At 48.5% G+C, this 12,777-nt stretch overlaps 1 protein-coding gene across 1 annotated transcript; it reads left to right on the forward strand.

The window, feature by feature from the left end:
- The first annotated feature begins 11,343 nt into the window (after positions 1-11,343).
- On the forward strand, positions 11,344-12,546 carry LOC133082120 (melanoma-associated antigen B4-like). The gene has a single exon (XM_061178571.1). The coding sequence runs from the start codon at positions 11,524-11,526 to the stop codon at positions 12,544-12,546; it is 1,023 nt and encodes a 340-aa protein (XP_061034554.1). The 5' UTR covers positions 11,344-11,523.
- The last annotated feature ends 231 nt before the right edge of the window (positions 12,547-12,777 follow it).

The following is a 12,777-nucleotide window of genomic DNA, read 5'->3' on the forward strand; positions in this document are numbered from 1 at the left end:
AGATAAAAAAGACCCTGCACCTGCCTGTAGATGTTTAGAGTATAAGAGCAGCTATTATATAAGGAAGGTGGTGTGATGAAAACACCCAGTGAGGGTGGTGGGGAGAGAGTCCAGATGAGAGCAGTGAAGTATAAATTGTCTTAGCCAGAACACTTTGAGGCTTGGTATTTTGCAAATCCCTCCTTGGGAGGTAATTTTGAGTTGGCTGCATGGTGGGCTGGATGAGGCTGTGATAATGGTGAGCAGGGGCCAGACCCTCAGATGGTGGGCCTCAGAGTTGAGAGGCTAAGCCTGAAATGAGAAACTGCCCTGAACAGTTACTTTGGGATTGTGAGTAAACCAGAGAGAATCTCCGCCTGGAGAAAGAATAGAAGGGGTCCAGTGCTTTTGCCCCGGTGCAGGTGAACACAGTGCACCAACAAACCAGGTGTTTTATGCATATTGTCGCCTTTGTGGTGGGATGCTGAGAAGCCCCTGTGCTGGCACTCTGTGCCCTGAGCTGGAGGAGCCGCAGCCCGCTCCATTAATTAGTTATCGGGGTTTTTTAATTGGAGTATAATTGCTTTACAATGTTGTGTTAGTTTCTGCTGTGCAATGAAGTGAATCAGCTATACGTATACATATGTCCCCTCCCTGCTGGACTTCCCCCCACCCATCTAGGTGGTCACAGAGCACCAAGCTGAGCTCCCCGTGCTGTACAGCAGGTTCCCACTAGCTATCTATTTGACACATGGTAGTGTATATAGGTCAATCCTAATCTCCCAATTCATCCCACCCCGCTTCCCCCGTGTCCATATGTCCGTTCTCTATGTGTGCGTCTCTGTTCCCGCCCTGCAAATAGGTTCAACTGTACCATTTATCTAGATTCCACATATATGCGTTAATATACGATATTTGTTTGTCTTGAGTGTAATCTGGCAGAACTAAATGGGGCCAGATTTTGGTGGTGATGAAATACGTGAAAATCGGGGGGTTTTTGGGCGGCAGGCGAATTATTGGTCCTTGACACAAATTCTGTAAGGTTTGATTTGCATCCCGGTGAAATCCCTGCCTCCAAAATGAAAACATATTCTCTGATAGGGAACATTTACTCAGGGTTACTTGTTAAGGAGCACTTTGGTTAATTCAGCTTTCTTTGTCCTAGAGGACCGCATAGTCTCTGACATCTCCTGGATAAAATGAAAAGTTCCTAGAGATGAGGGTAGTTTCTTCTGGTATGAAAATAAGCATCATAATAAGTGCCATGCATGAAAGACCCAAACATTGCCAGCCACTGTGCCAGGTGCTTTACATATATCACACATGTTCCGACAGTTCTATAAGATGAGGCTTATCAAACCCACTTGGCAGACAAAGAACTTGCAGTATTCTCCAGACTGGTAAAGTGACAGAACCGGGAGTACAGCCTGGTCTGAATTCCTCCAGAGCCCATACTGTTCCACTCCTCCCAGCCTGAGGCAGCCCTTCTGTCTCTTAATTCATTTCTCTTCTCACTGCTCCATGATGTCTCTCAGGCAATAAGAAAGAGGAACTTGTAGCCAAAATATTAAGAGCAGGCCTAAAGACGGAAGGTGAAAATGAGAATCAGACACAATTTGGGGATTGTCTGTGGGCTTCGTTTACCTAGGATCCTCCTGCCCCTCGCCCCAGGGTTCCCTGAGAGCTGACTGCCCCGGTCCCGGCACGTGTGTCCAGTCCCAGCACTTTCCCGCGTTACAGCGCCCTTCCCCTGGGTCTTCCCCAGTCAGTGTGCCCTCGTGTCCAGACTGGAAGCTGACCTGCTGGCCAGCTCTTCTCTGCGTCTTCCTCTGGAGGCTGCACTCAGCTCCCAGAGGAGCAGACAGCCCACATCCCCTGCCCTCCCCTGACTCGGAGCATCCCGACTCCCTGCAGATCCCGTTCCTCACCGTGGACCCCTGTGACAGCAGCTGCCCTTTCCATGTAGCTGTTCACTTCAGACAGTGACGTTTAGACACCTCCTCATCCCCACTGGGTGCCTCCACCACATTCTCAGTGTTTTCAAACCTGCTGGTGACTAGACTCTGATTTCGTATGGACGCTGCAGGGCCTTGGCTTATAACCCCAAGTCTAGGGAGGCCTTTTTTGAAACAACGTGATATTTGCAGTAGGATTTTAATGCAATGTCTTCTTTGAATCTGGCCATTGAATCCATACACTGATGAGTGAACTTAATTAAGTGGTCAGAAACCAAAGCCTTCTTCCTAAGTGGTAAAGGAGGAGGGACCAAGGAAATCACTGTGTAAACAAACATCTACTGAGGCTGAATTCCTAAAAACCCATCTTGGAGTCCTTCGTGGAGGTGGAAGATGGTTCTTTGGCAGACATGCTAGCTTTGAATAAAAAGGAAAAATAATTCGCCGTCCTCCCAGTAATTCTAGTCTGTATCTGTCCCAGGGAAGATGCTGTTTTTTCAATATGCTTAATGCCACCTGTTCGTGTGTTCAGGTATGTTCAGTCAGGTGGTGGGTGGCTGTGATTTTGACCATGCAACCAAAAGTTAGGAGAAAACTCCCAGCCTACTGAGATTACACAGGTTACTGCAATTGGCAATGCAGAAAGATACTGTTGAAAGCCCTCTCTGCTGAGATTTACAGGGTACTTTTGGAGATTAGATGTAATCCTATATTTGAAAACATCTCTTACATAGTATGCACAAGAAAAAAATTGGTGAATTTCAAGGTAAATTTGGCCTTCTCAGAAACTCCTCCAAGAAACTAAGAGGGTTGTTGTCATAACCAATTGCAATAGTTGCTCTTTATTGAGCACATACTATATACCACTTTATGGGAGACTGCAAACCTCATCCACATGCTGTCTTGCTCTCCTTGGGTTCCTGGGGAGACGATATTCCCAGTCCACTTGTAATTAGGAAGGGTCACCTCCAGACCAAGGCACGAGGGAGTCAGTATGGCACCTCTGTGCTTTCTCTTCCATTCAGCAGCAAACATAGAGAGCCCGTGTTGAGCCACGTGATGTAAACAGCCTGGATCTCGGAGTCATCTGTTAGCAGTGAGCCTCTGCCAACCTTCCTCAGATTTTATGTGCACAAGAAACAAACTTTTGTTGTGTTAAGTCATTCAGATACCAGGTTTTCTCTGTTGCCTCAGTTAGCAGTTACTTCATCCGAGTGATACACAACTACTATTTCTACTATTAGGCTCATTTAAATATTTTAATGCCAGAGCTAATCACAGCATAGATATTCTTCTTATAAAAACTTCTTACACACATAAATCACAATCTCCCCCCTTACAACATTGCTCCAAAATTCAGCCCCCTTTTCAAAAGTAACCACAATTAACTGTCTGGTGTGTGTCATTCGAAAGCTGATTTGAGGCTTCTTTGTACATAGATGCGCTACAAAAATACGTTGAGTTTTTAACACACAGGGGCAACAGTGTACATATTGTTCTGTGACTTGCTCTTGTAACTTAATGGAAGTGAATGCAAGATGTTTCAGTGACAGCACTTATAAGACCCACCTCAGTTTTTAAAACTGTCATCACCATTAGAAAAAGCCCCAGCCAGCCCTCTGGTCCTAAGCTACAGCGTGAAGTAGAGCCCCCTCAGCCAACCTGTAGATCTGTGAGAACAAACAGTTGTTGTGTTAGGATGCTGAGTTTTGTGGCTCTTCATTAGGCAGTGGAAGTTTACTAGTAAGTACATTAAGGGCTAGCAGTTCATATTTTAACTTTTTATGTTCTTTGTCTTCCACAGGGAGCACATACTATTCCTAAAAATATTTTTAAGGTTAAGAAAAATAAACTTCAAAAGGCATGGGAAATTCTAATTACAGACGTTAGGGAAGCCTTTAAAATGGGAAAAATAAGCAAATAATTTACAAAAGAAGAGTGAAATGACGCATGACTGTTTCTCCTACAAAATGAAAACAAAAAGATTACCTATAGACTATTCTCTCTCAAGATGGTGGATTGATAAAGAGAAATTTTATATCAGAGGATAAATTCCTGATAGTTCCTGAGTTTCAACATAGTTCTGGAGCATGTTTATCTCACACCATCTAGAAAGGCAATATGTAGTACGTAAGAGCATGAGATTCTGGAAGCAGACACCTGGTCTTCCAATCCCAGCGCTACCATTTACTAGTTGTGTAATCTTGGGTAAATTCCGTAACCTCTTTCTGCCTCTTTTCTTATCTGTAAAATTGTGATGATAATAATACCTAACTATAAGATTATTTTGAGAATTAAGTGTAGGGCATTCAGCACAGTGCCCACGAATTCAGAAGCATTATATATGTGTTAACTATTATTTTATTATCAGAGCATTTTGCTGAGTTTTCATTGAAGAATTATTTGACATTTAATACAGGAAGAATATGGGCCCTATAGATAACCTTAACACTTAAAAACTAAAATGTAGAAATAATAACCTTCTGAGAGGGAATCTGTCACATCTGTAGTCCCTAAAGCACTATAGGACGATTTCCATTAATATTAATTAGGTCAATAAAAAGTATTAATGTTTAAATACAAGCCATGGTTATCAGAAAAATGTATTAGCCTTAATACTTCATTCCCCATTTGTATAGGATAAATGAGGTAATTCAAAAGAGAGAGATTTTATTTTATTTTATTTTATTTATTTATTTAAAATAATTGACATATGTTACATGGAGCTTTTATTTATTTATTTATTTATTTATGGCTGTGTTGGGTCTTAGTTTCTGTGCGAGGGCTTTCTCCAGCTGCGGCAAGCGGGGGCCACTCTTCATCGTGGTGCGCGGGCCTCTCATCATCGCGGCCTCTCCTGTTGCGGAGCACAGGCTCCAGACGCGCAGGCTCAGCAATTGTGGCTCAGGGGCCCAGCCGGTCCGTGGCATGTGGGATCCTCCCAGACCAGGGCTCTAACCCGTGTCCCCTGCATTGGCAGGCAGATTCTCAACCACTGCGCCACCAGGGAAGCCCCCAGATTTTATTTTTTATCATTAGTATATAGCTAAGCAGTGAAGAACTGAGGATGTGGTCAGCTTTGACCACATCTCGGACTAAGTGAGATTTAAGGATTGTTTGGTATCCAAGGATACCTCTTAATGTAATTTCTATAGATCTGAGGAGAAAAGAGATTGTGATGATCTCATTTGAGAGTAATATGTGGAAGAAGGACTGGAATACATTGGAAATGCTGCAGAATCAAAGCATTGTTTTCATGTATATTTTATAGTTTTTAAGTGATTTTTTAGCTTAATTTTTTCTAGCTGGAACATTTTATGTCATAATTACTAGTCTCATAAGAAATTTCATTTTTATTTATACAGATATTTGGAATCTATGATTAGATGTGTGCATTTAGGCCAGTTGGACCTCCTTTATTTTACATCAATGTACTTTTGGAATTTGGCATTCTCCTTTTTCAAGTATAATGCATATATATCTGGCACAGCTTCCTGCTTGACTCTATTGTTGTGCCTTATGTAAAATGACATTTAGTTTGCTTCTCATTGATTAGAATCAATAACATAAGTCGTAATTATGTCCTGGAATAATATGTATTTCTAGTCTGGCTGCACTGTAGGTGGTGGGATGTGGCCTGGGAAGCTAATCATCCTTTATCATTTCTTTCCACTTGGGGAAGGGCAGCCAGAATGCTAAACAATCAACTTCATAACTAAATATATAGGATAAAGTTGCTTAAAAATTGGGGTCTCTTGTACTAAGGGGAAATGTTAAGACCACTCTTTTTGCAAAACATAAATGGAGAACTAAGGCAAAGATAATTCAATCAGAATTTGTATCATCACCTCAAGATTTCAAGCCAAACTACAAGACTAGTACACTGTAATGTGTATACGTGTTGTGATGTCAATTTCCAATTCAAGTTGACTCTCCATTTTATTGATCTGATGAGCACATTTGTTAGCTAAAGCCAAAAGACGATGCAGGTTCCCTGTCAGACTGTTATGATTGAGAAACCCCCTAAATTGTTTGGACTTATTGGCTTAATTATTCCACATTTGGGAATCCATGGAAGGGCCTCTTTTCTGGAACACTGATGCATATGAAACTGTTGTGACTGTTCTCTCCTTTGCAAAATATTCTACTGCCTTGGCTTCTGTATTAGTCAAGATAAGCTAGGTTATGTTAGAGTGACAAATTAATCCTGAAATCTCAGTGTTTTACCACAGCAAAGGTTTATTTCTCAACAACACTACATGTTCAATGGGTATGGGGGAGGGAGGGGCATTTGGGGGTTTTCTCTGGGGCTTACCTATTCATCAAGGCAGGGGAGAGTGGACAGAGAGTCTCTAAAGGGCTCTTCTCTGATTCAGCCAAACCCATCACTTCTTCTCCCATTTCATTGGCTGAAACCAGTCATAAGTCCTCGGTTAGCCTCAAGCGGTCTGAAAAATGGAGCTTTCCATGTGCCTAAGAAGAAGGAATATAGAATTGGATTTGGTGAGCATAGCACTGTCTGCTACAGTTTTTAAGACACTGCCCTGTCCTGGTTCTTCTACCTCTCAATCTGTTTTTTCTCTGTCTCCTCAGTGGACTTCTTTTCCATCACCCCTTGGGGAACTGGTGCTCCCCAAGTTACCATATCCGGTCCACTATTTTTTTTTCTCCCCACAACTATCCCCAGGTAACCTCATCCACTCCTCCAGTTCTAACTGCAAACTATCTGCTGTTAACTTCCAGATCTATTATCCCAAGCCCTGACCTACCCACAAAGCTTTAAACATAAATCCAACTATGACTGATTCAAGGATATCTCAAACTCAATGTGAAAAAATAGAAACACATGATTTTTTTCCAAACCTCATTCCTCCTCTTCCTGTATTCTTTGTCCCAGTTAGTGGCAGCATCATATTTCCAAGTCTAGATTCCTCCCTGTCATTCCCACCTCTTAATTTTGTATGCCATCTTAGCTAGGCTGTGCTGCACAGTTGTTTAGTCAGTTATCAGTCTAGATGTCCACTGTGAAGGTATTTTTTAGTAAGCGATTAATAGTTAACTCTGTAGGCTTTGAGTAAAGCAGATTACCACCCATAGTGTGACTGGGCCTCATGCAATCAGTTGAGGGCCCCAAGAACAAGGACTGAGGTTTCCTGAAGGAATTCAGCCTCAAGACTGCAAAGACAGGGACTTCCCTGGTGGTCCAGTGGCTAAGACTCCGTGCTCCCAATGCAGGGGGCCCCGCTTCGATCCCTGGTCAGGGCACTAGATCCCACATGCATGCTGCAACTAAGAGTTCCCATGCCGCAACTAAAGATCCCGCATGCCACAGCGAAGACCCGGTGTAGCCAAAAAAAAAAGACTGCAACACAGAAACCCTGCCGGAGTTTCCAGTATGCCTGCCCGGCTATACAGACCTTGGACTCAAGACTGTAACATCTGAGTTTCTAACCTACTGGCTTGCTCTGTGAATTTCAGCGCCCTGACTTCCCGCCACTAGGGCCTCGGGGAGGTGAGGGCTTTGTTTGGAGGCTGGAGGACTCGGGACCACAGAGGGAGGGCTCCCAGGCTCCCATAGACGGCACCGGCAGGACGCAGGGACCGCTGAGCCCTGAACAGTGGGCGGCCCCGCCGAGTCCCGCCCCTGCCGTCAGCCCTCGGAGACCCCACGCAGGGCCGGATGCGGCTCCCCCCAACTTCCGCTTCGGAAGCGAGGAGCCCGAGCGGTAGCCGCGGCGTTTGTTCGTCCGAGAGTGGGTTTTCAGGACTCGTCCGGAGCCAAGGTGAGGCCCTGAATGCAGCCTGAAGGGACCTTCCCGACCCCCTCCCCCCATAACAAAGGGGACCCACCCGCCTCCCGCCCCTGCCTGCCATCAGCAGCGTGGGACCCTGATCTGACCTATATGCCAGAGGAGTCCTGTTGGAGTTGCCGTCTGGAGGGCCTCAGGGAGTGGAGGGCCTTTGTCTAGAGGGGGCCGCTTCTTAGGCAAAGGGTGTAGTCTTGTCCCCAGCAGGTGAAAAGGTGGGACCTTCAGAGCTAATGAGGGTCCCTCCTTCCGAAAGACGTGACTGCACGGAACCCCCGCCCGCCTTCACTCGTGCGATGCCCTAGAGTAATTCAGGCTGAGAGGACCCCTCATTTCTGCCTGGGGTGGGAAGTGGGGTTGGGGGCTAGGGGACGTTCGGGTAGAGAAAGGCCTTTATATAAAGGGGGCAGGACTTCCCTGGCGGTCCAGTGGTTAAGACTCCTCGCTTCCACTGCAGGGGGCGCACCTTCGATCCCTGGTGGGGGAACTGAGATCCCACATGCCGCACGGTGCGGCCAAAAAGGAAGGGCGGGGGCATGGACCTAGAGGGTGTGATGTACGCCAAGTGAAATAAGTCAGACAGAGAAAAACAAATGCTGTATGATTTCACTTATATGTGGAAGCTGAAAAACAAAACAAATGAACGAACAACAGAACAGAAACAGTTATAGATAGAGAGAACAAACAGGTGGTTGGGGGGAGGAGAGAAATTAGGTGAGGGCAACTAAGAGGTACAAACTACCAGTTACAAAATAAATGCGTAATGGGTGTGAAATGTAAACAGGTAGATGGATGGATGGATAGATAGATAAGGCAAGCCCGTTAAGCTTAGGGAGGAGACTTGGCCCTAAAAGAAGCAGAGGTAGGACCATCAGTGCTAGTAAGCAGACCTCTCCTCAAAGCAGGGAACTGCACAAATCAGCAGCCCTGCTCTCAGATCTGGGAGTCCCCAGATAAGGTAGCCGGGATGTGGAGGCCCCGACTCCTCTGGTGAGAGCTTCGGTCTGAGGCATGCAGATTCGGGTCAGTGGAGGGAGGAATCCCAAACCCTACCCGGACTGGACGCCCAAGTCCTGAATGAGGACTGAGGGAGCCACCAACTCCAGAAGAGCGGGGTCGGAGAGGCCCACCCTTGCTGTTACCAGGCATAGCCGAGCCCCAGATCAGCTTTGGCAGAACGAGGCTCACTCTGACTGTAAGCTCAGGTCCCAGGAAGATGAGGACCTTTTCTGACGGTCATGGGCTCACGTCAGCAGAGGGCAAAGTCTCAGGCAGGGTGCAGGGTCAAGGCGAAGATCCTGAGTGAGGAAATGGAGACTGCTCCATACACAGTGGAGAGAGCTGCATCTAATGCCGCCCCTGCCCTTAGCCCCGGGAGGCCCCGGGCAGAGCTGGCAGGCTCAGGTGCCCCCTAACTTCTGCCGGTGGGGTCTGAGGGAGATGAGGGCCTTGGTTTAAGGGCTGGCTGCCCGGTTCAGCAGAAAAAGAGGAGTCCCAGGCCATGATAGATGTCAAGGCACAAATTCTATGTGAGGAATGAGACAACCAACTCCCCCAGAACAGAGGAGACCACACAAAGTGCCGCCTCTGCCTTCGCCCTGGGAAGCCAGGTTTAGAGCTCTCAGGCTGAATTGCCCTCTCAGTTCCTCCAAGGGTGGTCTCAGGGACATCAGGCTTTGGGTCTAATGAGAGAGGCCTCATTCAACATAGGGAAGAAGCCTGGTTCCTAACAAGAGTCAACGTGGTAACACCGAGTGAAGATGAGGGAACCCCACCCAGAAAGAAGTGAACCACATAGAATCTCATCCCTACTCTCAGACCTGGGAGGGAGACTGAGGCATGGTGAGCTGATGAATATCACTCACTTTTCCCCGGACCGTGGCAGGGAGGTGAGGAACCTCGTTGATGGGAGTATGGGCTCAGGTCAGCAGCCGGAGGCTTTCCAGGTAATGCCAGGAACCAAGGAGAGGACCCTGAGAATTGAGGGGACCACCTACACCACAGCAGTGAGGGCAACAGAATGTCTTCCTGACTGTCAGCATTGGAAGTCCACACACAGTTGTAGCTAGAGAGACAAGAAAATTTTCTTTCTAGTGGGTCTCGGGGAGTTGGGGGCCTTAGTATGAGGGCATAGACTTCAAGTCAAGACACAGAGGATGTCCAAGTCCTGCTATGAGTCAGGGTGAGGACACTGAGGGATGACGTAGATGAACACCCACCCAAAACAGTGGGGGCCCACATACTCCCACCCCCCTCAGCCCTGGGAAACCCCAGGTAGAGGTAGCCTGATGTGTCACCCCTCACTTCCAGCCCCAGGGACTCAGGCAGACGTGGGCCTTGATCTGAGGCCAGAAGACTCAGGTGGGCTGAGGGAGGAGCCTAGATCCCGTCTGAGTGAGGGCTAAAGAGGCCAACGATGTGGGAACAGTGGGGTCCCGCGGAGTCCAGCCCCTGCTACCAAGCTAGGGAGGTCATGGACGGGGGTGACTGGAAGTGGCTCACCCTTTCTTTCATCTTGGGGATCTCAGGAAGGTGAGAATCTTAATGTAATGCAAGCGAACTCAGGTCAGCGGAGGGAGGATTTCCAGGATTTGCCAGGACTCACGGAGAAGATGCTGAGGACCGTGGGGACCTGCACCCCATGGCAGCGGGGGCCCCGCAGAGTCCCTCTCCATTGTCGTTCCTAGGCGCCCCGGGCACACATGTCAGGCAGAAGTGCCCATCAGTTCCCCACTCAGAACTCACAGGGAAGTAAGCATCTTGGTCTGATGGGTCAGCAGAGGGAGGAACCTGAGACCCTCCCCTGAGCGAAAAATGGGGACCGTGAGCGAGGACCACACGTTATAGGGCCTCAGCCTGCCTGCTGCAGCTTTCAGCCTCTGGAGACTAGGGGCACTGTGGCCGGGTAAGGCCATCCTCACTTCCACCGTTCGGGCTCAGGGAGCTGTGGGCCTTACTGTGAGGAAATGTCGTCAAGTCAAGAGAGAAAGGAGCCCCCAGATCCTCCCAGGAGACACAGTGGGGGCTGTGAGTGACGACTGAAGGTAGCACACCCCCCTTCCACCGAATCAAAGGAATAGTAAAGAGTCTTGCCCAGTCCTCTGCTCAGCCCTTGAAGGCCCAGAGCATGGTTGTCAGGCGGAGGCTCCTCATTTCTCTGTATCATTTCTCAGGGAGATGAGATCCTTCGTCTGAAGGTGCCACACCAGGGGCAGAGGGGGGGCGGGTCCCAGACCCTCAGTATCGACAAGATGAGGACGCTGAATGGTTGAGGACCAACGAGTTCAGGACAGAGCAGGCCCCACAGAGCTGTCAGCGCTGTCCACCCCGACAGTGCCCACGACTCAGTTCCTTCTCGTGGGTCCCAGGGAGCTTTGAGGTGGCACCTTTAGAGCAGCACAGGAAAGAGGTCCCGGCCCTACCAAGAGTCGATGTGACAATCCTGTTTGTGAACGAAAGGGACCCTTGGAACCCAGAGAGGGCCTACCCTCCCAGGATCTGTGGTCACCGCCGTCAGCCACAGGCAGGGCTGGCAGGCTGTAGCCTGAGGCTCACTCACTCTCACTTCTTACACTGGGTTCTCAGGGGACAGGCTGACCAAGAACAAGAGCCTAGTGGCTCCTAGAGCAGTGCCCTCAAGGGAACGTGCAGAGCGGCCTTCTTCAGGTCAGGGTGGTGCCTCCCTGCTGAAGGTGCTCACACCCTGTCACCTTCCCTCCTCCAGGTTCCAGCATCACCTGCTCTCCTGCCCACTCCCCCGCTTGCTGTCCCTGCCCATAGTCATGCCTCGGGGGCAGAAGAGTAAGCTCCGTGCCCGTGAGAAGCGCCGCCAGGCCCGGAGGGAGACCCAGAATCTCGGGGGTGCTCAGGCCCCTGCAGCAGAGATAGAAGAGTCGCCCCCCTCCCCCGCTTCTGTTTCTCAGGGTACTCCCCCGAGCTCCCCTGCTGCTGGCACTCGCCAGGAGCCTCAGGGAGCCCCAGCCACTAGCTCTCGTGCTGCAGGGGTTTCATGCCCAGGATCTGATGTACGTGCCAAGGGCCAGGTTAAGGCAAGGAAAAATTCCTCCCAGGCCTCAACCTCCGAAGAGAGCTCTCGCAGAGATCCTCTAACCAAGAAGGTGGGAATGTTGGTAGAATTCCTGCTGGAGAAGTATAAAATGAAAGCGCCCATTATAAAGGCAGACATGCTGAAGCTTGTGAACAAAAGGTATAAGGGGAAGTTCCCTAAGATCCTCAGGAGAGCTGCTGAGTGCCTGGAGCTGGCCTTTGGTCTTGACTTGAAGGAAGTCAAGCCGAGTGGTGATTCCTATACCCTTGTCAGCAATCAGGGGAGTCGGAGCAGTGGCAGGCTGTTTCCGAAGAATGGGCTCCTGATGCCTCTCCTGGGTGTGATCTTCTTAAATGGCAACTGCGCCTCTGAGGAGGAGATCTGGGAATTCCTGAATATTTTGGGTGTTTATGATGGAAGGTGGCACTTAATCTTTGGGGACCCCAGGAAGCTTATCACAGAAGATTTGGTGCAGGAAAAGTACCTGGTGTATCGTCAGGTGCGCAACAGCGATCCCCCACGCTATGAGTTCCTGTGGGGCCGGAGAGCCCGCGCTGAAACCAGCAAGGTGAAAGTCCTGGAGTTTGTGGCCAAGGTCAATGGTACCGTCCCCAGTGCCTTTCCACTCCATTATGAAGAGGCTTTGAGAGATGAGGAAGAGAGAGCCCGAGCCAGAGCTGCAGCCAGGGCTCCTACTCGTGTCAAGGCCAGTGCGCGTTCCAAGGTCATGTCTAGCAGTTCCTCCCACCCTCAGTGAGGTCTGAGGCAGCTTCTTCACTTTGTGTTTGACCAACGCTGCCAACCCTTTAAGTAGTGAGAGGCTAAGCTGGGGCCGGAAAGATCATAATATATCTCTTCTTTGTGTTCCTGTTTTACACTAGTATCTTTCAAATGTTTCTTTTACTAGAATGTTTATTTAGATTCAGAATCCAAGTTTATAAATGACATGGATCACATATTTGTTGTTGTTTATCGGGTTTAAGAGTAA

The sequence above is a fragment of the Eubalaena glacialis genome, chromosome X (assembly GCF_028564815.1).
Source record: "Eubalaena glacialis isolate mEubGla1 chromosome X, mEubGla1.1.hap2.+ XY, whole genome shotgun sequence".
In the NCBI taxonomy this organism is placed as follows: Eukaryota; Metazoa; Chordata; class Mammalia; order Artiodactyla; family Balaenidae; genus Eubalaena; species Eubalaena glacialis.